Below are 27313 nucleotides of genomic sequence, written 5' to 3'. Positions count from 1 at the left end.
AACCTTTAATATCAAAATCCAAGCAAATTTTTTTAAAATAAACTGTTTGATAAACTAGGCCAACACACCTTCCAAATGTAACCTTTTTCATCACTAGAGCCACTTAGGAGATACTTTCCATCTTGACTTAGAACACTTTTAACAAATAAAGTGGATGTCAGATGCCCATAGTAAGTAGCCACTGTAAAAAAAAAAAAAAGAAAGAAAGAAAAGCAAAATTACAAGCATCACTACACCAAAAACTTTATAATTAAAAATCATACTGTATTTAAAGATCAATTAAAAACTAAACAGAAATCAGAGAATTAAACTTAAACAAATTTGAAAATTGTTTCTTTGGGAAATACTGCAAGAAGTATTTAAAAACTGCTATATTTTAAACCAGTTTCTGGTCTTAAAACCACAATATAAATTAAAAAAATACATATAATGCCATGGGAAAATCCTCTTACTTCAAGTAACACATACACAATTTGCTTTTGATGATTGCGTTTTGTTAGAAGACTGTGGATTTAGATAAAATTTTCAAATTTTAAAACATTTTAAATAAAGAAATGTTGAAAATGGTATGTACATGCAATAAGTTTAAAGTGGTAATTTTCATTGTTTATTAAATAAATATATGAAATCAAATAAATACATGAAATAATAAATGTTCCCATACATTGTTTTCAAAACAACAAAACACCCAAGATGGTAAAAACCTTTGTAGCAAGATGTTTTAGCTATTTAAATATATAATGCTAAAGCTTGAAGTTTTTCAATTACTTTTTAGCAACCTTAATTCTAATAGCCTTCATATTTTAGAAGAAAAAAAAATTAATCAAAATAAATCATAGTTTTCAAAAATGTTATGTTCCACAATGTCATTGAATCATCATACGAACATGGCCATGGATCAAAGGATGAACAATTATACTGGTAAATTATGCTGTCTGTGCAGCTGGCAAACAAACAGCTTCTGGAAGGATGAAGAGTGAGGCTAGTAAACCCTATAATTTAAGAGTTAAAAGAATTAGTTAGATATTACAAAGTAATTAACAAAAGAAATACACACCATATAAAATATTATATTTGTTTAATTTGTTTTTCAACTAAACTTCTCTTATAATTTTTTTCTTTAATAACATCTTTACATTTACTTTTGAAATGTGGTACTGAAATCTTAAGATAACTCAAAAGTTTAAAATAATTATCATTGAGCTCAAAATGCAAGTTTGATGACAAACTTTCAAAATATGTCTTCACAACAACTGTATCCAAAGTAATTTCATTCTAAGATTTGTGTTTAAAACTGAATGAATTAGTACATCACAATCAAATACCTTTATATACAATTATGTATAAATATATTACATATACTGTTAAATGAAAAGAGCAATTCAAAAAGATTAATAATCTCATGAATGATACAATTCTCTTAAACAAAATCTGTTACAAGTGCTAATTTTAGCATTCAAGAAAATATTTTAACCTCTGTATTTTCATATTCATACAAAGTTGTTGAAATCAAAATGTTAGATCTATACTACTACTAGTTAAAGCTTGTGGTTTTCCTCAGAAAAAAACTTACAGTACCCTTCATTCTTACCAAAAAAAATGATACAATTTTTGTTACTTTTGTGTTTTGCATTTTATCCTATGATATCACAGGTTCTTACCATGTGTTTTTACACTCTCTCCACAAAATGGAAGTCTGTACTTTGGAGTTGATTCCTTCTTGTGTCCAGAATAAGTTTTCCTTAAATCCCACACTTTAATTACACTGTTAACACAAAAATGTTTAGCTGTTGTGTATTTCCAGGAAAAAATACAAATGACAAAAATTAAAGAAAATACAAGTTAATAAAAAGTAACATTTGAAATAAACAAAGTTTCTTTACAAAATAAAAAGCAAAATTTTAAAATTTGAGTCTCATTATTAAAAAATGTTATTTTACAACCATAAAGCCCATTAACTGTATGAACTTTAATATAAAAGGAAGCTGAATACAACAATTTACCAAATTACAATATCTAAACCTTGTTTTTCCTCTAATAGATATAAAATTTGCAAAAACCTAAGCCTTAGCTTATTCCATTGATACAAAAGTAAATACAAAAATCTTTTGCTTGTTTTTCAACACTAATGGTGGTACAATAAAAGACAAAAGTGAAATAAGTATTATGCCAGGTACAATAAACTGCAAGAAGTTTAAATTTAAAAAATGAAAGTAATTCAATACAACATATCTATTATTTTATTATCTCTTAAAAATTAATTATAGATCAGAGACAAATAATATGAATTTAGAATACCTATTCTTTTATTGTGTACTACTGTACATACTTAAATTTTCACATACTGAGAGAAAATGTGATAAAAAACTATTATAAGATGAGAATTTTAATAAGTATTCTTCTGTATCAAGGAAAAAAACTGGGTCAGCTTCTGTCAAGCATATTTGTTAGCAATTTCACATCAGGATCACTGTATCAAGTAAATATAAAAGCTACCAGACCTCTTACACACTAGAGAAATTGACAGCTTTCAACAAAATTGAAAGAGCATTTGATAGTTTCCTCTGAAGTTATTGAAAGCATGGTTAAACAACCACTTCTTTGATATTTCTGATGTTGAAATCACTGATAAAGGAAACGTATATTGTAGAAAAATTTTAAAAATCTTTATCAAAAAACAAAAATCTAACATTTTTACAAATTATACACCTTTACACTTATTGTCCTAATTTTTATCATTGCTATTTAGCTGTTACTAATTTCTATTAAAGTATTATTTAATGATGTAATAAGATTCTGATAATGAAACACATAAAAGTTTGAACTATTGTCAAATTCTATTCAAAACTTGCTACCTGGTGATGCTAGTTAAACCTAGAAGAGAAAATTATTTTTATTTCTAACCATGTTGACTTTATTATCTGCAAATAAAATGTTATTTAATGTGACAAGTTTCTCCATTAAATTACTTAAAATACAAGCCTATTTTTTCTCAATTAATTACTTTATAAATTAAGATATCAAAAGGAATCATCTACAAATATCAAGGGTATAAGATTCAGAAATTCCACTTTTTCTGTATATTCAAAATATACAGAAAACATTCAAGTTTATTTCACATATTTGCAGGTAAAAATTTCATGTAAAAGTAGAATTATTTCTGCACATTTAAGTTACATATTCCACTCTGTTGGTGCATAATAAAGAAATATTTCCTTTACTTGCTTCTTCAACAACAATTGTGATACAACAAAAAATATGAAATCAGTACCATGTCAAGTACAAGCAACTGTAAAACAAATACAACTCTAAACTTTCCCTTAATGCAAGTCATGAAGGCATAAGTACGTTATTAAAAGCACAAGTTAAAGCTTTTGTGAATTGTCTGGTCAAATCTGGCATTCTTCAAATATCCAAAAAGTAGCACAAGCCTATACCATAACTTTTCCCTTTCATTTTCTTCACTCTCTTTTAATACAACTTGTTTAAAAAACAAAGAGAGGTGGGGGGCAGGGTCTAACAGGTGACATTTACTTTAAAACTTTTTAATAAACCATTTGAATAGTTCCTACAACTTTCATTTTCAACCTACAAACTACCTTCCTCAGACTGCAACATTTATTTTCTGTGGTAACACATGCTGCCATATTAAAGACTAAAAATTTAGTATTTTATTATTTCTTTTGGAATTTAAAACTACATACATTTTTATAAAGACATACAACATATCCAAATTCAAATTCAAATTTGTTTATTCAGTTATCACACTATTTGAATATCTATACAAAACAAAAAATACCATATTATGAATATGTATGCACAAAGAACTCCTCAAACACAAAAGGTAACCGTTTTAAAATATCCAACATTTATCAGTGACATTATTTTCTGTATAGCTTGTTGTCTGGCCAGTTTTTACTTTATTTTCTTCTTTAATACTAATCATGTGAATTAATATGTCTGCACCAGAGTAACATACACTAAGCTTTCAATGTTCAGACTGATTATATACATTTGTAATGGATATCAAAAAAACAGCTTTTGTTATTTCATGGTGTGAATACAGAATAAATCAAACAAAATAATTAATTTACCCATCAGCTGTTCCTGATGATATCAGAAGATTTTCATCTTGAAATACAAGGGAAGTCACACTGTTTAAAGGGTTCTAAAAATAAAACAAATATGTGGTCTGAAAACTGTTAATGATGGTTATTGCCTTAATACAAGAAAAGAATTTAATAATAAGCAAAATCTAATGAAAAATATACTTTGTTCTTTTTTTCAAATCTTGCTTAAACTTTTAGTAATTCATTGTTGACTAATATAAAATTTTACATATTTTAAAAATCAGCAGCAACAGTGTAAACCTTTACTTTCTTGTGAAAGGATAATTATTAAGCATATATATAGTTTTAAAACAGCTATTTGTGCAATAATACCAAAACATTCATTTTGATACAGCATTTCATCTCTCACAGTAAAGTAAAGTAAAAATATATTCATATTACAAGGGCAACAGCCTTGAGGAGCTGCCTGTATTCAAGTCTATAGTCTAACAAGTCATTATCATTAATTTTTAAAGCTTTCTTCACATCATTAAGGCCCAATATCAAATTTGGAAGGTTCCTCTAGAATTTTTTTGTTACCCAGTCATTTTGAAGTGACAGACATTCCCTTGACAATACTAGAGATCTGCAGTAATAAAATGTCATTTGGTTTATCATCCTGAAATTCTTGAAGAAAGGTTCAATATCTCTTTTAACCAAGAGAAAAAAAACACTATGCTTTGGGAATGAAGAAATGAGAACTAACCTTCACAAATACTTTCATATGATTTTAATTTTGGTGGGGTTTTCTGCACACCCATGTGTTTTAAGAGGAGGTAGCAAAAGCATGTTTCTATAACAATGACGTTCTCTAGCCAGTGGTGACTAAACTTTGGTGGAAGGTCCAAGAATCCAATCTCGGATAACAGGGAACAGCATGTCAAATAAATCAGTGGCAGATGCATGCCCCAAAAACTATGATTTGATGTATTATGTGTACAGTTTTATTTCATTTCAAAAGCAAGCATGAATGTCACACTTTCATCTTGAGAGACTTGTCAAGCTCTTGCCAAACAAAGAAATATATCCCATCATATTTCTGGATGTTCTCTTTCAGTGTAGAAGTGAAGTGTGTAACTAATCTATGTATGAATAAATATATTTTGTCTTCTCCATATGTGAAAGCTTAAGCAATTTCACTGTCAGAAAGCATACTCCTGAAAGGCTCTATAATCCTTTCATTTGAATTAAATGAACCATGGCAGTCAATAGTTTTTTCAGGTCCATAAAACTTCTGATATTTAAACATCAGAAGAAGAAAGAAATGACTGGATACTGGAAGTTGAACTGATGGCAAGCATGCTTGTGGTTTTGTTTTTTTAAGGTGACTGGTTCCTGTTCAGGTGGTTTGAAAAGGGTAAAAATAATAGTATTGTTGATGAACAATTCCTTAAATGTTTTTTGCATATTTCTTATTTGTCTTATGACCACACAAAGCTGCTTCTCTCTTACTGTTGATATCAAATGAACTCTGGTATGGTTTACATTTTGCTCTTCTATGGCACAAGTCCCTTTCTAAACATTCCCTATAGTTTTGATTTGAAAACTAACTCATTTTAAAATCTGCTAGCTTGGCAATTTGCAAACCTGCAAGGGATGGAAATAAATTAAATTGACAATACACAAAAAATGTTCATTATTTTTCTTTTTAACATTATATTCAATACACAAATATATTAAATTTATTGTGTAATACTGTTATTTTTTTAAAGTTGATAGAATTTATTACATACTGTTTGTCATACAATTTCTATTGAGATTTATTTTCATTATTTATTTATTAACAATCCTTGTTTTTTATTATTATATGCATATAATGGTATGCACCAACATATTATATCATTATTGTTTAAAATGTATTTTAGAGGAATTCCTAGAATTTCATAGAAAGTTTCTTGATACAAAAATAGATCTATGCAAATCATGAACTTAACAATATTTACAGTGATGATCTGGATTGAGAAAAAGACATTGTAGACAGTTTGTATAACAGATATAGTGTGGTTGGAGTTTTATATTCATATGCTCTTTCAATTCTTGAAAATCCCTAAGGGACCATTAAGAATATAGTGTTTACAAATATAATAGGCCTAATAATAACATATTATGACGACAAGTAAAATTGTAATCATTATTTCCTGGCTTATAAAATGCACACACCCCATAACAACCGTTGTTGTATCAAATAGTTTATATAAACATTGTTCTGACAATTTCTGTTTTATCCCAATCAGCCTGAATAGCTTTGGGTTGAGAGAATTGCATCCTCAACAATGTATGTGAAATTAGTACAGATAAATTGAAGCACTGTAGTATTTTGACGTATTTTTCGTTACTCTGAATGTTTCAAAAAGTGAGAAATATGTCATGTATAGCCCATTATGAGGAAATTTTAAGCAAGAATTAGCTATTGCACTGGAATGCAGTGATGGAACCTGACCAAAAAAGAATTGATTGATTAATTTAGTGTTTTATGGCACAAAGCAGTTACGCTATCTGCACCAAACGTCCAGTAAAAAGGTAAAAATAAAGTAAATGTAGTAAAATACATAAAAGGAAATGAAGGTAAAACAAAACATCATTGAAAAACAGAAAAAGCATAAAACCAATGTTGACACCTAGTCTACAATGTTACAAGAGAAAGCAGAGTAAGAGAAGTTGTAAAGGAATTTTACAAGCAAAATGATAATGATCATAACCCGCCAGGAACACTAACAGGTAAGTACAAGAACCACATTCAGTCACCTGAAGTTGGTCTTTCCAGTCCTGGTTCTGAGTTATGTGTCATTATGGCCAGTACCAAAAGGTAAAGTAATAAAAGTGTTAAAAGACATGCATCAAAATTGTAATAAACAACTCGCCAGGACGACTAACGGGTAGTTCAAGCAGCAGCGTTAGTCACCTGAAATTGGCCTTTCCAGTCCTGGTGTCGAGTTATTTAATGTTCTGGCCATTTTCCAATGTCAAATTGAACTAGAGAGATTGAGACTCTGAAAAGGGAACCACAATTAAAAAGGTATAATGAATAAATATCAAACACTTAAATGAGATTAAAAAACTAAAAACTTTATCAAAGTGGACAGTGTCACCATCACCAATAACACTGTTCAATGTTACGAACAAACCATGAACATGTTTAAAACAGTGCCATCGTTGAGAGTTGTAATAATGTCAAGAAAGTAAAATGTGGCTTACGGTGATTTGAGTGTTACAAAACTACACACTGGTGCATCAGTTCCAGATAAAAGAAAACAATGAGTTAAAAAACTGTGACCAATGCGTAGTCTAGTTAGAACAACTTCCTCCTTCCAAACCTTACTTAAGCTAGACGACCAAAGCCCAATATAGGGTTTTATTTGAAAAAGCTTGTTGTCATGTTCCTCACTCCAAGTGGACTGCCAGCTGGCACGAAGCCGAGCCTTGAATACAGGACTATAGTCCATGTACGGAATAGGCACAGTGGTGATAGTGCTAGAGTAGATAGATTTAGCTGCCATGTCTGCAAGAGCATTCCCACGAATACCAACGTGGCCTGGTATCCAGAAAAACTGGATAGAAGTAGATGTTAATGAGAAATGGGCCAGTTGGTTTTGAATATCAGCAAGAACAGGGTGTGAGCCAACGTGTAGTAATTCCAGGGCCAGTAGAGAACTAAGGGAGTCAGTATAAATAGTGCAGTCGAAGTAATGCTCAGCTTCAATATGATCCAGGACAAGAGATATGGCGTACAGTTCAGCAGTGAACACAGAAGCTGTAGAGGGGATTCTGCGTGCAACCACTGAACCGCAACAAACCATGGCAGAGCCCACAGAGTTACCTGATTTGGAACCATCCGTATAAATTGGAATGGAATGATTGTTCGAAAGATGTTCAGTAAATAAAATACGATACTTCGAATTGGGAGTATCTGCCTTTTTCAGATGACTTAAAGAAAGGTCACATTTGGGGACTGTAATAAGCTTTGGGGGGGATGGGCTGACCAGTGGATTCTGCAATGTTATCCAAGGACAGACCCAATTCATCCAATTGTGCCTGGATGCAAAGGCCAAAAGGAGCAATGGCAGATCTTCCATTTTGAAAAAGTAAGGCCCACTGAGGAAGGAAAACACATCCCCAAGTGGGATGCTTTGGTAAGGAGCGAAGTGTCGAAGAATACAGTAAACACAGTTGCAAACGGAGAAGGTGCAGAAAAGGTTCGTTAGATTCCACATATAAGCTCTAAACCGGGGAGGTGCGGAAAGCCCCAGTGCAGAGTCGAAGTCCTTGATTATGAATGGGGTCCAGAATCTCTAAGGGTCTGGCAGAGCCATAAACTAGTGATCCATAGTCGAGTTTTAAACAAATAAGAGCACAATATATCTTTAACATAGAACATCGATACGCTCCCCAACTGGCAGTATATGACACGGAGGATGTGACCAAAAAAGAAAGTATGTCAAGTGTACACCAAGGCTGTATCAAAATTGGAAGTGAGAAACAGAGATTTATATTATTCTCAGACTGAAGTTATCACAGCAGAGAAACAGGTCATGAGAATGTTTACACAGAATTCATTAAAGACTAGACATGAGAATCATACTGACAGACTGTTGTTGGTATACCACAGAGAAAGCTTAAAAATATGTTTACATTAACTTCGAAAGAACTTCCAAATAAGGGTTATGCCAGAACGTTTGAAATAGGATTAATATCCAGAAGACAGAGATACATCCTAAGTTATTGTCTTCTACTACAACCAATCATGAAGAGTTACAAAAATTATCCAATTAAATTATAAGTTTACTTATGGACATGTAAACTACTTGAGAAGTTGCAAGGATACAAAAGAAAATATGTATTAAGAACCGCTGTTTTTGGCCAGAAAATCAGTTGATTTCAAAGGGTTCTTGGGCTAGAGTCAGCTACTGAAATTAGAGTCAGTTGATTCTGTACTGCCATAGTTGCTAAAGATGTGCTGTCAGTCTACTGAGAGAAATGGTCAGTTTGATGTACGTAACAGCAATGCTAGTGTCTCCCCTGCAAGGTCCAGAGAGTATATCTTGCTCAAGTTTTCATGTAAGTAATCAACGCTACTTCCCTTGAATCAAAGAATATCATTAGAAGTTGATTTGAAACTTATAGTAACTCAGAAATAATACTGATTGAGCCTGAATTAATAGTATTCAAAGAGTTACTGAAATGAATAAGATATTTAAGTATTGAAAGTTTATTCAGAAATTGTTAAACACTGAAATGTATCATGAACCTCAGCCTCGGAGTCAATTCTTTATTTTATCTGTAAACTTTCTGAAGTTAGTGATTTCTGTGCTCCACTCGCAACTGCATACCTCAATTTAATCTAAATCTGGTGTGAATGACAGTAGTTGAAATTCCAATGACTTTTCCCCATGACCCACCTCTTATAGAATACTATTATTATACACTCTAACTCTTGAAAATCCCTGTGAGACTAAATTGAGAATAGTGCTTAAAAACGTAATGGGTCTAAAAATAAAATATTATGACAAGTAAATTTAAACAGATACCATACATAATTGACCTTGTTTGGCAGTGATTAATTCAATACATTAGACTTTGAATTATTTTGGAAATTTCTTGTTAATTGTGGGTCTTAATGCAGCAATGTGAACATAAACAGGTTTACACAACTACTATCCATATAACAAGATGTTGTCCTGCACATGCTTGTGCACAGAAACCTAATTGTGCAATAATCAAAGATGCTAGTCTACCTTTAACATTTCATAAACTTATGGACCTTGGTTACATCATAGACCTACTAAAAGACTAAATAAAAAAAAAATATGTGTGATTTATAACATTTCAACAAACATTGTATACAGTTTTATCATTTTCTTTCCATAACTGGCATAAGTGCATAGAAATATAACACGATGTTAAGTTAGCATCAATTGAACCTTGGCTTAACAAGTGCCAATATGCACATGCAAGCAGCAACAGATAAAGATTCAATGAAAAAGGTACAATTTATTAGTAATCTGTACCTGAATCCTGAAACACAACAGAGCAAAGTTTACCTTATTAGGCCTAGGACATTAGATTTTAATTTTACTTGTGACAGGAGCCCAATTTGTAGAAATGATTTAAGATCTAGCCTACACACGTCTTAAATTAGTATTTTTATTATATTATAGCTAAAATTGCAACATTTAACAGTGTTCTTTAAAAAAAAACAACAGCTTCTTACACACTTATGTCACAGTATCAACAAACCTATTAAAAATATGGACTTGCACATGTCACATGATAATGTGAAGGTGTGCACACAGTAAAACAGTTCATTCAATCGATGTTTTACAACTGTTTATTTATCCTTAAACTTCATTAAAAGTTTTAGATCAGATCGTTGCCTAAATTTCACAACTTTTCCAAAACCTTTCAGAATTTACCATAACATTTTGACTTGAATATAACAGTCAAATTATTAAAAATCTAAAAACTTCAAAGATTTCTGGGGCCATAGGAAATTTTAATGTTGATTCCCAGTTTAGTTACTCTTAGTGTTTTTATAATGTATTTGTACCTTATGCTAATTGTTTGGTATTCACCTGTAAATACATTTTTCTTGCTCTTCTTGAGTACTTTGATCAGTTCATATGTTCTTCTTTCTTTCCATTTTTTCACATTAGTGTCATTGACTGTTTTAGTACTTGTTTTTATTTTACACATTTTAATGCTTTGAATTTCATTTTCCACAATGTCATTGGTAAATAATCTCAGTGCTGTTATTATGCATCAATACAAGATTCCAATCTTTTATTCTATTTTTTCATTTGCAGAAAACCACTTTGTGTAAATGCCATCATGAATCTTCTTCTGGAAAATTCACAGTGTATGTTTCTTATATTTCTCTTTTCCTTATGATCATACTAAAGAAGTTTATACAGTTTTCTTTTTCTGTTGCAAGTTTCATGCCTTTATATTGTTTGTTAACATGTTTCAAACACTGCATTTCTCCTTCTCCTTTAAAGTCACATAGAATATCATTTACATCTCCACCAGGAAAATGATAGATAGCTGTATTAAGCATAAAATTAATCTCAAACAAACAAAAGAATAAAGGAAACAAAACATCTATTAATGAATTGAACAAAAGACACTAATAAAATAAACAGATCCAAAATAATGAGTTATCTTCCTAAGAAACCACAAACAGGATGAATAAATAATTTCTTAATATAATTTTTTAATGTAAAACCCTCATAAAAAAGACAAAAAAGAAACGAAAATGGCTTTAAAGAAACTACAACACATGAAAAACAAATCACAAATGAAAATTATTTGAATGGATGTATCTGTAATTTGAATATATTTGTACTTAACATTGTACATGATCTCTCTGTTAGAGGATAAAACTTTGTACTGAAACAAATATATAAGTATTATCCCACAAATATTTGTTTCAAAATTATATAACCTTATTTGTTCAACAGGTACTAGAGTAAACATTCTAAAACAATGAATGGCAAGATTTGAAACTTATCAAGTCAATAAGAATCAATTATCAGAAATGTACTGTAAAACTTACAGTACTTGGTCCAGAAGTGGACTCTTTCTTCTTATGTCGAGGAGTGCCAGTGCTCTGGAAAGTAGCACAATGAGCATTCCATATTGTATTTTCTGGGACATGATGTAAATCTGTAATACAATTATACAGTCACCATATTACACGTTTTATACATAAGACACGCACACACACAGTGTCTTAATACATATATATAACTAGAGGGAATTAAAGATACTAAACAATTTCACAGAAATCAAATGCTCATTTTATGGAATTCAATATATGAAAAAAATTGCTGCAAAAGAAAGAATTTCTCAGTGAACAGCCTGTACTGTGAAGAGGGTGCCATTAGTGGATTATATGATGTTATGGAACTGAAAAGCAAAGGTAAAAGCAAGACAAAAAATATTAAAAAGATCTTTTATTGCATTAAAAACTTGATATAAGGTTGGTAAAATTAAAATGGCTACAGCCAATCTTATAGCTTTAATCCTTTCTGATATTCCTTCACATTTTTTTTCTTTTCAGAGCAAAAACAAACAAATCTCATGAAACTTAGTACAAACTTACTAAATAGAATCTAGTTTGGCTTAAGAAAACTCATAAGTTGATTTAGCTTGTGTCATTTTTTATGTTCTAAAATTTCCAAAATTTTGTTGTTAGACACTTTCTTGCTGATTGCAGTAGTCACCACCTCTGGCTATAAATCATAAAAAGCAATGAGAAGGTAACAAAGACATGATGGTGACCTAATACCCACATTTTAAAATGTGGATAGGTGAAAGTAGATATTTTTGCTAACCATATTCTTGGTCAAAATAAACTTATATGCTCCTCTCAACAACAAAATAAAACTGAAGTAAATAACCCTCACTATAAGGAAATAAAATCACACAATAATACAAGTAAGGAATAGAAAGATACAAAATAGAATAAATGGAACAAAAAAGACAAAGAGGATGGGGCAAGAAACATGTAGGAAGGTGTCCAACACATTAACCACTGCAGACTGGGTGAAAAACATTATATGTGTAGTTGGAAGAAAGCAAAAATAGGAAAAGAAACAAAGAAAGAGACTATGGTGGGGGAAACAAAAAAGTAATGTTAGCAGAAAGTGAGATGAAGTAGTCTTCTGGTAGATGTAAGACAAGAAAGAAAGGATGGACTAGAATCCAGAATGGGAAAGTAAGAAGGAGACCAACATAGAAGAGATACATGTAAAAGGCAAGATAAATAAATGGGAAAAGCCTGGGAACAAAATGAGAAAAGGAGCTACATATTACCAAACAAAGTCACCAGGGAAAAACAAACACCACAAAAAGTCATCAAGGCAAAGAAAGAGATCCAGAGGAATAATATATACAGAAGAAGAGAGTAGGAATACAGTAGAGAGAAACGTAACTCAACCTACCAAGTCCCAACAGCAAAGAAACAAACATCTACAGATCATATAAGCATAATGTGCCACAGATAAAAAAAGGAAAGAGTAGAGAGAAAAAAATATATAAATACAAAATATAGGTAACTAAATAGTAAACAAAGGTAAAGGTCCTGATGATCAAGCTGGTCAGATAGACTTCTGTCAGAAATCAGGAAAAGAAAGATAAAAATGTCAATAAATATTGAAAATAACCACAAACAGGAGAGGAAGAGGTTCCTACTATGAAGAAACCACATAAATCCTAATAGCAAGTAGAGAGAAAAAACACAAACACAAGAATTATGGATTATAAAATGAGAAACAAAAATAATAAAGAACATGGGAGAAGTAGAATAACATACATCAAGTCAAAATCCAGTAAGAGAGGGAAAGATTAAAGTTACTTAACAAAGGGGAGAATGCTACCAAACCAAAGTAGGTGAAGGAGGACATAGTCTGATGGATTGTTCCTGATTGAGAAGACCTAAGGCCAATGGCACAGAAGGAAATCCAGAAATCATATGGTAATCCACAATACAATGAGCAATGACTCTAACAGTTAATGAGTCTCCAAAAGCTACAGCAGAACAAGGCTTAAGTATGAACAACATCACACTCTCAGGACTAAGTATAACACAGTCATTAGAAAAGTTGTGATAAAAAATTAAAGGTTTGGAAGCTAAAAAAACAAAAATCTTTTTGAATTGAGCACGAATGAGAAATTTAGTCATGCCTGATTACTACAGTGCTTCGAACAATGAAGATTCATTAGTGCAAATGCATGGGGGGGGAGTCAGTGCACATGAATGTGTGTCACCCTCCTATTGGTGGAAAGCTTTGGCTTCATGATAGAATCTGTGCAAAGAGGAAAGTATTTGTTTCAGAATTACAGTGTAATAACACAACTGGTAAAATTCATTTTTGCACATGTCAATTAATTACAAAAATTTAAATTAACAAAATCAATAAAAGAATCTGTCTATATTCCAGTTTTCTACTCAGAAATAAAGAAAGAATATAAATTCAACAATCAAAGAATTTGACTTACAAACCTTTTCTAATACATCTTTGGTCCCAAATATTAATGTTTCCATCTCTTGCACCACTTGCAAGTACATCTAAGAAAATAAGAAAAAATGAATAAATAGTGTTCCTGTCATACTAACTTCTTGGTTTATTTTAGCTCTCTCTCTCTCTCTCACTTATTGCCACATCGAAATTATAACGATATTGACATTTGTGTAATTCAGTGTTTTCAGTAATCAAATTCAAAAAATTATCAATAGTTTCACAAAAGGAATATAACTTAATGTTAAAAAAAGCAGATAAGTGTTAAACAGCTTTAAAGATTAATGATGCTATGAATGAAAAATAAAAGATGGCCAGTCTAGTTGACAAAATGTACACTGATATAACTCAAAAAGTAATTCAATGAATCTACTAACATTGTTGAAGCACACATTTGCTAGAAAAAAAACAAACTATATATGTATGTGCTTGTACATCTAACTGCAAGTGCATTACTTTACACAATCATGCAAATAAAAATACATGATACACCTCTTACCTCTGCTTAATGGTCTGAAGTCAACACATTTGACACTGCTAAAGTGTCCCTTAAAAGAAACTAATTTCTGAGAGGAAGGAACATCCCATAATATCAGATTCAGGTCAGCAGAAGCTGTCACTAGTTTAGCTTCTTTGGGCATCCAAGAAATATCAAAAATTGCATTGTTGTGAGCTTTCCAAGCTGTAAGAAAACCATGTTCTCCCTACACACAATTCATTCACTAACAATCATCACACAGTAAGTACTCTTTTCATGTAGGTTAATGTGCCAATCAGTTTGAACATACAAATTAATAAATATGAGAGAGCAAAATACTTCACAATATTTTGATTCTAAATGATATATTTTTGTATTAAATAGAAATAAACAAAAAATGTTAGTAATATATATATATATATAAAACCTTCTTCCTCATATAATTTGTTGTTTACTTGTCTGTCTATAAAACTATTAAGTCAAGCTACTGAGTAAATTTTCTCAAGATCAGTATATTTGCTCTATTATTGTAATTTATGTCAAAGGCATTTTAAAAATGTAGTTATCATTACCCAATAATAAGAGTTCAAACAACAATGTTCAATTAACTCTCAGTAAAAAGTCATATTCCAAATCTTGATTTTGTACATCCATTATCTTTATTGTAACTCCACTCACAAAGAGAACATTTCATAGCCACTGAATCACTGGTTTGCAGTGCATGTTTATGGCATTTGTAGACTAATAGAAATGATTCTTTTTGTGTTTGTTTTAAATTTCATGTAAGGCTACACAAGGGCTATCTGTGCTAACCATCCCTAATTTAGCAGTGTAATACTAGAAATAAAGCCACTAGTCATCACTACCCACCACTAACTCTTGGGCTACTCTTTTTAGCAAAAAATAAAGAAATTGACTGTCACTTATAATGACCCCACAGCTGAAATGGTGAGCATGTTTGGTGTGACAAGGATTCAAACCTGCAATCCTCAGATTGCAAGGTGAGTGTCCTAACCACCTGGTCATACCAGGGCCCTAATAGAAATATTCAACAATTTCATGCAACTTACTTGTCAAAACCCCACTTTTAATTTTCTTGTTTGAGTCAAGAATAAAAATATCACCATCCTCACTAGCAACAGCAACAAGGTGTTCACCACCTGGAACTGTAAATGCACATGCTAATTAAAAATCACACATTATACGAACACAACTAATGAAAACAATAATACAAAGCTAGGGACCTACAGCTATGTTTGGTAATGCTAAGGACATAATCTAATGTTTAAAATTTAGTTCTATTTGCAGTTTAAGGTTAAACATTTTGCATTATATTTCATATGTGACAGATACATTATAATGTAAATATTGCAATGTACTGCTAGTGGATGAAGTATGGTACATCATATACAAATAGTTCTTAATCTGCAGTCCATGAACATTTTACCCAATTACAGAAATGAAGTGGGACAGTGTACAGATCTCATTACGTTCTTCCCACATAGTATAAAAAAATCTGATGATTCATGAACAAAATAGTTTGAGCACCACTGGTTTATACCTTTCTGTACTATTACTTTCCATTACTTTTAATGCATGATTTTAAAATTTAAGTCATATTTTTTTTAAATCCAATTATTGCAACCATGAATGATTTCAAAATCAACAATAGTTTATAATTATGAAAGTTGTTATAAATAAGCAAAACATTAATTAATGATGTATATTATAAACCTATTCAAATAATTTTACTACAAGGAAAAGGTTTTTACAGTATTTCTTTATAAAATAGAATATTGTTCATAGATTATCAAAACTCTCACCTGTACAAAACTTGCAGGCAAGAGGTGGAACTTCTCCTTCCTAAAGAAAATATCTTACATAGTGCAATCTTGCTTTGTAATGTTTAACAACAACAAAACCTTTGGTTTCAAAATATTTCTTATTTAACTTAATTCCTTTGTAGAAAATCTCTTAAATGAAACATTATATAATACTGAAGCAGAAATATCTGTTGTTTAACAACAACAAAACCTTTGGTTTCAAAATATTTCTTATTTAACTTAATTCCTTTGTAGAAAATCTCTTAATATAATACTGAAGCAGAAATATCTATTACAAGGTCACAAGAAAATTTAGAGTAAGAAATATTATACAGTAAGTTGTGAAAGAGAAAACTTATTTATAAAAAAACAAAATTTCTATAAATATATTCATAGTCATACAAAGAACTTGTGAAGCTAGTTATGTAACTAAACAGGTTTGTAAATGCATATAAAACTTTCTTAACCAAGAAAGAAAACACTAGAAACATCTGCTAGACCTCAAAAATCTACTTGCTCTCTCTCTATCAGAGAAAACAAAATGAGTTGATTATAACTTTTGATTTTGCTTTCACTGCTAAGTAAAAGAAAATCCTATATCTTATACTTTTCTATATACACAAATATATTTAAATTAAAGCAACATTATAATCACATTAATTTTCACTCCAGAAGGAACCCAATGAAGTTTGACTGTCATCTCTAAAACAAACATGCATTTCATTCTGTAGTAGCATTAATGTAAACCATGATTTTTTCATCAATTAATGCATGATAAAATCCTAATACCTAATTCTAAAACTAAGATACAGAACAAATGTGCCTAAAGAATTTAGAATCAAAATGTAATATATGTCACTCCCCCCCCAAAAAAAAAATAAAAAAAATTGGAGCTACCAGTTGAACTGCATGTACAGTTTTGATCAAAGGTTGAGAAGTGTGCATTATTAAGTGTTCATCTTTTTGTGTTAGACTTCCATGGTTCCCTAGGAATGTAAACCAAGCAAATTTCTTGCAGTAGAATGACTAATGAGAAAATAAAACAAAAAACTACTTCTCTTATGGTAAACTCCGTTGTCCCTCAGATAGAACTTTTACTCAGGTATGAGACAAAAAATATTCCGCATTTCTAAAACTAAAAAACTAGGGCCATATTCACTCAAGTGAAAATTACAAATCCTACAAAAAAATTACCAGATTTATACTTTAGAAATTAAGCAAAAGTTTAAATCATAATTATTTATCATTAAATTTTTCTACAATTTAGAATATTATTCTCAATGCAATTCAACAATGCATTTACTATAATATACATTTTTCCACAAGAATCTTTACTAAATCCATTTCAAAACAACATTCTCCACAAAATACCTCAAATTGATATTGTACATTTAATATATTTCACAAGATAGAGACTTGTTAAATAAAGCTGTATGTTTTTACTCATAATTTTAAAAATAAAAATATGTAATATACATGAATTTGCTTCACATCAGAATTAATGATATATAAAAACATGCCTTGAGGACAACAGTGGTATGAAAATACCGTTTTGTGTGACTTAAGAAAAATGTAGTGCCATATTCCAAATGAAATTAGCAGAAAGTACCCATTCAGAAAGAAACACTATATACGAAAATGTTCAATAACATTCCCTTTCCCTCTTTTTTTGTTACTAAATCCCTAATGACCTCATTAGATGCTAATTTCATTGGAAGATAAAATTGATTCTAACATTCAAAGCCAAAAACCTATAGAGATAGAAATTTTTCCTATTTCAGGATCAATCTTAGATGCTCACAGAAATATCCAAAACAAAGTCATACATCACACAGATTTCAATTACCATAAAAAAAATTATGGTATTAAAGCCTGTCAAATCTGAGTGATGAATGCTGAAGCACACACAGGCCAACACATACACAAATAAAATATCATCTTTATACTAAGATTTGGAGTTTAATAAAAAGAAAAATGTGTTACAAATGAATCAACTTACACTCCAAATTTAGTCTTGATTAGATAAAAGAATTTGCAAACATTACCTTGAGTTTATTAACTTCACAATATCCCATTATATTATCACATCAACATGAATGACCTTAAGTTTTAATCTAGGTCTAAATCTCCAATAAACTTATGATACTTATTTTGAAAATTATAAAATAATCCAGGTGCTATCACTCCCTGTGCTGTTTTTTGAATATAAAGTGAATAACCTATATATTTTTAATAACATAAATTTCTAGTGATCCATCTTGGGTTAAGCTGTAATTATCATTAACTGTCAGATTACTCAACATAAACATAAAAATAATAAAAAATTCAAAATCTAAAAACTTACTGAAAAATTTACAAAATTGTGCAATAAATGCACCAATGAATATACTAACACATTGGTAACAAATTTCATCTTCAACCCTTAACCTTACAGAGTATATCGAGTAGTATGTTCACTCTTGAAACAGTCAGAAGATTACATATGTATTACTACTTTTTCAAGTTAATGAAGCTTACCTCTCCTTGAACATGGAAGTCATCATGAGAAAGACATTGGAAACGAGTAGTCAGAAATTGAAGATCTTGATTGCGAGGCTCTGCAAAAAGAAGTTTTAACATTATAGTAATTCTTTATTAAAGTGAATAGAAGTCTAAAGAGGCTATTTCATTGTATAGACCATTGGATAGGCCTCATTTGTAGTATTATGTTCAGTCTTGGTCTCCCTACTTTACAAAGGATAAAATTATTGGAAAAGGTTTAACAGGGCTAGTACCATGATACTTGAAATGGAAAGGAATTGAGGACAAATTAAGATCTATATAATTTTCTTTTGAACAAAGTTTTAGGGCTTCTGATCAAAGTGTTTGAGATTGTTAATGAAACTGATAATATAAAAGCATTACATTTTCACAAAACTGAGAGAAAATGAGAAAATTGTACTTTTCATAAATCACATCCATCATTTTGTCATTAAAAGCATCATATGTTTTATAACAGATTTACGTATGTTTACACAAAGAAATGAAGATTCCCTTGACATATACCTAGAATAAACTTTTATTTATTTCTAAAATTTCCAGGCTATCAAGTTTACCTTTATCACAGATATAAAATTTGGAAGTGTTTTACTGGATCAAATTGATATTTAATTTCAACAAATTAGGTTGGTTGATTTAGTGGTTTGGCTATTTGTGCCAAACATCTAGTAGAAAGTTAAAATTAAATTTAGTAAAATTCATGAAATGAAATTAAGGTAAAAACAAAACAAAGTTTAAAAACATAAACAGCATAAAATTAATGGTTACATCTAGTCTACAACATTAAGTGAAGAACTACAAGTTGTAAAGGATTTTCTGTAGCATAACTGTAATTATCATAACTCACCAGGAAGACTAACAGGTAAGTACAATATCCACTGTCAGTCACCTGACATTGGCCTTTCCAGTCCTGGTTCCGAGGTATTTGACGTTATGGCCATTTTCAAAAAGGAAAGTATTAAAAAGGTTTTAAAAGACGTGTAGCAAAAGTATAATAACACACTAGGATGACTAATGGGTAGTTTAAACAGCAGCGTTAGTCACCTGAAGTTGGCCTTTCCAGTACTGGTTTTGAGGTATTTAATGTTACGGCCAGTTTCTAATTTCACATCAAACTAGGTGTACTGTTATTTTTAAAAGGGAGCCACATTAAAAAGGTGTAATGTACAAATTAAAAAACTTAAATGGCATTAAAAAATTAATGGCCTTTAAAAAAACTAAAAACATTACCAAGGTGGACAGTGTCACCATCACCAATAACACTGTCTAACATTATGGACAAACCTTGGGACAAACATGCTTAAAATGGTGCCATCATTGAGAGTCATAATGACAGCATGAAAGTAAAATGTGACTTATTATGGCCTAAGTGTTATACAGATTAAACACTGGTGCATCAGTCCCAAATAAAAGAAAATGATGAGTTAAAAAACTGACCAATATGTAGTCGAATTAGAACAACTACCTCTTTCCGATACTCACAAAAGCAAGACGGCCAAAGTCCAATATAGGGTTTTATTTGGAAAAGCTTGTTTCGCATTGATCACTCCAAGTCGACTGCCAGCTGGCACAGAGCCAAGCATTGAATACAAGACCATAAACCATGTATGAAACAAGTACAGCAAAGATAGTACCAGAGCAAATAGATTTAGCTGTGGTGTCGGCGAGCTCATTCCTGCGAATACCAACATGGTCCAGTATCCAGAAAATTGAATAGAAGTAGATGTTAAAGAGAAATGGGACAGTCAGTTTTGAATATCAGTGAGAACAAGGTGTAAACAAACATGATGCAATTCCAGGGCAAGTAGAGAACTAAGCTAGTCAATATAAATAGTGCAGTTTGAGTACTGCTTAGCTTTTATGTGATCCAGGGTAAGAAAAATGGCATACAGTTCAGCAGTGTACACAGAAGCTGTGGAGGGGATTATGCATGGAAACACCGAATGACAACAAACCATGGCAGAGCCCAAACAGTTACCTGATTTCGAATCATCTGTATAAATAGGAAAGGAAAGATGGTTCAAAAGATGTTCAACAAATAGCAGACAGTATTTCCAATCGGGAGTGTCTGCTTTTCTCAGATGACTTAAAGATAGGTCACATTTGGGGACTGTAAGAAACCATGGTGGGATGGGCTGACCAGTGGATACAGCAATGTTATCCAAGGACAGACCCAATTCATCCAACTGTGCCTGGATACGAAGGCCAAAAGAAACAATGACAGATCATCTGTTCTGAAAAGGTATGGCCCACTGAGGAAGGAAAACACAACCCCAGGTGGGATGCTTTGGTTAGGAATGAAGTTTAGAAGACAGTTGCAAATGGCAGAGGTGCAAAGAAGGTTCATGAGACTATGTATAAGCTCTGAACTGGGGAAGTGCAGAAAGCTCCATTGCAGAGCCAAAGTCGTTGATGATGAATGGGGTTCAGCATCTTTAAGGCCAAGGGTCTGGCAGAGCCATAGACAGTGATCCATAGTCGAGTTTCGATTGAATGAGAGCACGATACACCTTTAGTGTAGAACATCAATCTGCTCTAAGTGGTGGAAGAGAGGACACGGAGAAATGTTCAGTGCTCTTGTACATTTGACTAGTAGCTGCTGGATGTGTGGTATAAAGGTCAGCTTATGGTCAAAGATAAGCCCTAAGAACTTTGTCTAAGGGACCACAAGCAGCACAACTTCACCAAAACAGAGTTCAGGATCAGGATGAATACCCCGTTGGTGCCAAAAGTGCATGCAAATGGTTTTAGAGAGAGAGAAGTTAGGGCCACTTCCTGTAGTCCACTTCAGTAAATGATTGAGGGCAGTCTGTAGCTACTGCTCAATATACCTCATGTTCAACGACTGACATGAGATGTGAAAGTTGTTGACATAGAGCCCACTTGCAACAGTGAGAGGGAATTGTTCAGTGATAGCATTAATTTTTATACTGAAAAGTGTGACACTCAAAATATAGCCCTGAGGAACTCCAAATTCTTGTAGAAAAGAACGGGAAAGTGTTGAACCCATATGAACTTGGAATCTCCTGTCCATAAAATACATTTTTAATAAAAATGGGCAAATGGGCCCATAACCCATATATGTGGAGGTCTTGCAAAATGCCATACCTCCATGTTGTATCATAAGCCTTCTCAATATCAAAGAATGTTGATGTAAGATGTTGCCGTTTGAAACATTTCAAGTCAAATCAGGTGGTCCATAGTGGACGCTGTCGTCAGAACCCACACTGGGTGGGTAACAAGTTAGGTCTGTTTTGAATTTCACATGAAGCTACATGAGGGCAATTTGCACTAGTCTTCCCTAGTTTAGCAGTGTAAGACTAGAGGGAAGGCAGCTAGTCACCATTTCCAACTCTTTATACCAATGAATAATGGGATTGACCATCATATTACAATGCTCCAGTGGCTGAAAAAGGAAGCATGTTTGGTGTGACTGGTATTCGAACTCGCACCCCCCAGATTATAAGTCGAATGCCCTAACCACCTCACCATGCCATATCCAACAAGGCTGGATGTAAAGATTAAATCCATTTTTTAGAATTTCCAACTTCTAGATTGCTCTCTAATTCCTGTTTCTGTGGGGTGTTTCATTTTAGCCTATGTATACACTATTACAGTCATGACATGTTAATTGATAAACACTGTTGCAGTACTTTTCAGTTCTTTGTTGTACAATATTTTTCCTCAATGGTTTTTACAGTAAAAGATCAGTCTCTAGATTTCTTTGCTCACTTGTATATTTTGTAAAAAGGTTTTTGAATATAGCTTATCTTGAATAATTTCTTTTTGTTTTTGTTGTCATTTGGTAGGGCATGTGGATATACTGATTTTAAATTTATGGCTTTCAATTTTTAAAATAACAATGTGCTAACAGCAATTTGGTTTGCAATTTTCAATTCAGTTTCAACATCTTTAGATGACAATAATACAGTGATAAGACTGTGCAACAAACTATGGAGCATGGCAACTTTGTAAAAAGCATGTATAATGGAGTCACTATGAGCTGGTTTTCTGAAGAATTTGAAGAAATGTATGCCATCATTCATGTCAATATTTAAGTCTAAAAAATTAATATTTCTGTTTTCATCAAATTACATAGATCTATTTTGTGAGTTTAGGAAACTTACAAAATTGTTAAGTTGATGTTTGAATCCTGTCCTGAAATATATCACATCATTAACTTATTTGTACCAGTATTTAATGTTTTTATGTTATTTTCATCACTAAGCAATTTCTTCCTAAACTATCCAGGAAAACTTCTCCAAGCAAAGCTATCCTGTCATTCTTTTTATATATTTGATCACTAAATTTAAAGGACTTCTCATGTAAGCAAGTGGTTTTTACTGTTTGTAATTCCTGAGTTTGAATGCAGTCTATTTTTCCTTTTAATCAATTAACTCACTCACAGTATAATTACAAGTACACTAATGAAAAACAACAAACTTCAATGGAAACAATCAATGGGCATTATTTCTTATCTCCATTTTTTTTTCTATAAGCTCCAGAATTTGTGTGTGTGTGTTTTTTATACTAAACTTAAATATAAAACCAGTTAGATTTTTGAAAATATTCTGGGCTTTTTGTGCTAGTTTGTGAGCAAGAGCATTAGTACAGGAAACAATACTTCTTATACAGATATTCACTCTGCAAAGTTTAGGAAGCATATACAGACATGGTAGGCAAAGATTCATAACAATTAATGACTCAGCTTGGAGTTTCTTAAGTACGGATTAGCCATTGTTCAACAAAGATTTAACATTATTGTTAAATGTTTAGGTGGTATCTATATTTAGATGTCTGAAACTGTTAAGATCATGCAAGTAATTGATTTAGCCATGATAATCTTGTTTTTCAAATACAACAGTCTTATTACCTTTGTCTGCTCTTGTGATTATTAAACTATCAGTTTTGTTTTTTAATACTTAATAGTGAGAATGGTAGGATGAGAGGACAAAAATATTTTTTTTTTTACATTGCTTCAGCTAAAATTACTTAATTTTTCTCATAGGGCTTTAGAATAGGTCACCATCACATTCTAATTAGGACTGACTTGGAGTTTGTTTTTTTATATAAATAAAGTTTCGTAGATGGAACCCTCTTGTTACATGAACAGGTCCCTTGGTCATAAATGTTATTTACCTCACTGATATGTGTACAATTAGTAAAGTTTGCTGATGGCATTAAATTTCCATATTTCTAGGTGTATCAAACATGTTGAGGTATTACAGAATGACTTGGATCTGTTGTCAATTTCAACAAATAATTGATAAATGACTTAATATATATATTTAAGTATATATAATAAATGCAAGTATTTCATGAGAAATTGTAATTTTGATCTCATGCATAATAGATAGAAACCAACTGGAAAGAGTCAGTTGATTAATGTCATAAGAGAATAAACAATCAAAATTATCGTTTTTTATTATTACTGTTTTTTGTTATTCTGACTATGTAATTGAAGTATTGCCATTACAAGTTATCATTAATTCTATTTTTGATCTGTTTACGAGTGTTCAACTTAATCAAATGATGCCTGATGATGTACATTCATAATATTTATCATCATTACATACTTATATATTATATGCATATAACTTCTATTAATAACTTACAAATTTGGTACTTACAAAGTTGCATCACATGTTTTAGGTTATGCTAAAAAAAATGATTGCATGAAATGTAACTTTGTAACAAGTTTACAACTTGAGAAAAAAGATTAACCAGGCACCAGTTAAGCTAGTTTTCTAAGTTGTTTAACTTATGAAATGAGTTACCATCAGCAACAGCTGATGCCACTACTTTCTAGTTCAACTGTAAGAGGAAAATAAACTAATGATTTCATGAAATTATGACCAAGACTGTATTTAAACTTTTACTTTTTAAAATGCAGGTGTGCAAGGATGGACTTAAGTGCCAAATCATACTTTGTTGTCCATCATATTTTCTAGTAAAATTAGTTTTCAACTATAATTTATAAAACAATTCTGAAGAAGTTTACTTTATTCTATAGCGTATACAGATTGTGTTACTTTTACTTATTTTAATTTTAACCTTTAACCCTAATAAACAGTCTGATGTTTGCTAAACACTAAACAATTTAGTGGGAAAGAATGACGACAGAGGCTAGAGGCTCGGATGGCCTTGTACGGTTACTTTTAAAGCTTAATCTTGTATTCTTAAAAATTATTTCAATACTCTATAATCGCAGAAATTAAATGCGATATTTGTTATAATGTGCTGTAAGAAATTTATAAAACATCTAACTCTTACATTAACAGTTAAGCTTACCTGTTCCAGTTCTACTTATCACACCAAAATAACATTGGTCCATAGACAAAGCTTTCATTTTCTTGAGTTTAGACTTTCGTCTTTGGTCACTAAATTCTCTTTAAAAAAGTTACTTTAACTTAAGAAAGCAATAACAATACTCACTAACTCAAATCACTGACATATGTTAACTTGGAGTTTGAAAAATCGCCCAAACGTGGCAAATATCTTTTTTAGAATTTTTGTTCGTAATGTCACGGTACTGCTGTTAGTCCTAGATAACTAAACACACGCAACTTACAATACCAGCACAGACATCTGTGCCAGACAAGTTTTCGCGCAATTTTGTCACGTGACGTACCCAGATATTAATAATCAAGTAATATTGTATGTTATTACTATTTTTTTTATAAATTGTAAACATCAATATCTATTATATAAAATATTTATAAAAATTGCATATAAGAAAAATAATTTATATAATTACGCTTTTAAGTTGATTGCACAAACAAAAACAATTGATACAAGACAATACCTGGAAAGCTGTAATGTCTTGCAGGTTACCAATGATAAATAATACAATCACAAATAATTCAAATAAATACATTTTTTGTCTATTTTCAGTAATATCAAAACAGTTAATTCAAAGCTTTTACCACTTCATTGAAAAAGGAAGTTTAAATCTCAATAAAAAGAACAGAAAAAATACTGATTTAATACTCTTATACACAGGTTCATACGCACAGTGTTTGAAAGGAGGATTCTAATTTTTGATATAAAAAGCCAACACATAGTGTTCCAAGCACAATCAGATCATTATTTGTTTTTGAATTTCACGCAAAGCTACACGAAAGCTATCTGTGCTACCCTTCCATAATTTAGAGGGTAAAGGGAAGGCAGCTAGTTATCACCACTCACCACCAACTCTTTTATCAACGTGTAACGGGGATTCGAACTTGCGACCCTCAGATTGCGAGTCAAGCCCCCTAACCACTTGGCCATGCAGGGCCCAATCAGCATATGAGGTGGGCCCGGCATGGCCAAGCGCGTAAGGCGTGCGACTCGTAATCCGAGGGTCGCGGGTTCGTGCCCGCGTCGCGCTAAACATTCTCGCTCTCCCAGCCGTGGGGGTGTATAATGTGACGGTCAATCCCACTATTCGTTGGTAAAAGAGTAGCCCAAGAGTTGGCGGTGGGTGGTGATGACTAGCTGCCTTCCCTCTAGTCTTACACTGCTAAATTAGGAACGGCTAGCACAGATAGCCCTCGAGTAGCTTTGTGCGAAATTGCAAAACAAACAAGCATATGAGGTATACTAATGCTACAGAATCTGGGGGAATCACCTCAATAAATTTGTAAAAAAAAAAAAAAGAGGAGTCTTTGAGGTTAAGTATAGAAGCAATTTGGTATAAAATTTAGATTAAACAATTTCATTACTGTCCACAGAAACATCCAATGAAATTTCAACAAATCGTCATTCTTTTGTAACAATGCATGGGGAGATAGATTTAAATTAGCATAAATAGATATTTCTTACTATAGTAAAATATTGTATTATTCACATTTATTTATTAAGAAATTATCAATTTCCGTTTTAAAACTCTTGCAATATGTCAGCCTCCGCAAATTCCGACAGCACTTCATTCCATAAGTTAATCACTGGATTAGAAAACAACTGTCTCAACTATAGTCTATCCTGTCTTTTTTTTTAACCTTCACCTTGTGTCTTTTGGTTCTTTGTCTTCGAAAATAGAAACTTCAGTCACATCGATCACCTTGTCCTCTACCCTTATTTTAAGCAAACAAATTAATGTTTTTAATAAGTGGAAAGATCTTAACCTAATCCAGATAATTCTTCTGTACCTTGAATCATGCAGTAACCCTCCTTTGAACCGCTTCCAGTAAGTCAAAACTCGCAATCTATATTGAAACTTTATATTTGAAGTTAGGCCTACATTTAGCTGCGGACTTTATGTTAAAAAATTTACTTCTAAATTAGACCTACCTAGCTGCCTTCCTTCTAGTCTTACACTGCAAAATTAGGGAGGGCTAGCACAGATAGCCCTCGAGTAGCTTTGTG

General features: G+C 31.7%; 1 protein-coding gene across 3 annotated transcripts in view; it reads right to left on the bottom strand.

Moving 5' to 3' along the window:
• l(2)dtl (WD40 domain-containing protein denticleless) overlaps positions 1-25541 on the bottom strand; it is a 38449-nt gene extending 12908 nt beyond the window's left edge. Inside the window, exons 1-11 of one of the 3 annotated variants that reach the window (XM_076456650.1) lie at positions 25256-25541; positions 18944-19023; positions 16427-16466; positions 15674-15769; positions 14625-14807; positions 14110-14175; positions 11659-11768; positions 4095-4168; positions 1662-1765; positions 888-992; positions 69-181 (exon numbers count right to left, since the gene is read on the bottom strand). In XM_076456650.1, coding sequence (XP_076312765.1) covers positions 69-181; positions 888-992; positions 1662-1765; positions 4095-4168; positions 11659-11768; positions 14110-14175; positions 14625-14807; positions 15674-15769; positions 16427-16466; positions 18944-19023; positions 25256-25313 — 1029 coding nt within the window. In that variant the 5' untranslated portion in view covers positions 25314-25541. The remainder of the gene's footprint in view (positions 1-68; positions 182-887; positions 993-1661; positions 1766-4094; positions 4169-11658; positions 11769-14109; positions 14176-14624; positions 14808-15673; positions 15770-16426; positions 16467-18943; positions 19024-25255) is intronic. The other 2 variants (XM_076456651.1, XM_076456652.1) reach the window with 2 other exon arrangements.
• Positions 25542-27313: the final 1772 nt, after the last annotated feature.

The sequence above is a fragment of the Tachypleus tridentatus genome, chromosome 9 (assembly GCF_004210375.1).
Source record: "Tachypleus tridentatus isolate NWPU-2018 chromosome 9, ASM421037v1, whole genome shotgun sequence".
Classification (NCBI taxonomy): Eukaryota; Metazoa; Arthropoda; class Merostomata; order Xiphosura; family Limulidae; genus Tachypleus; species Tachypleus tridentatus.
Note: the sequence above shows the minus strand (reverse complement) of the source record. Positions and strands in the feature narration are given on the sequence as shown.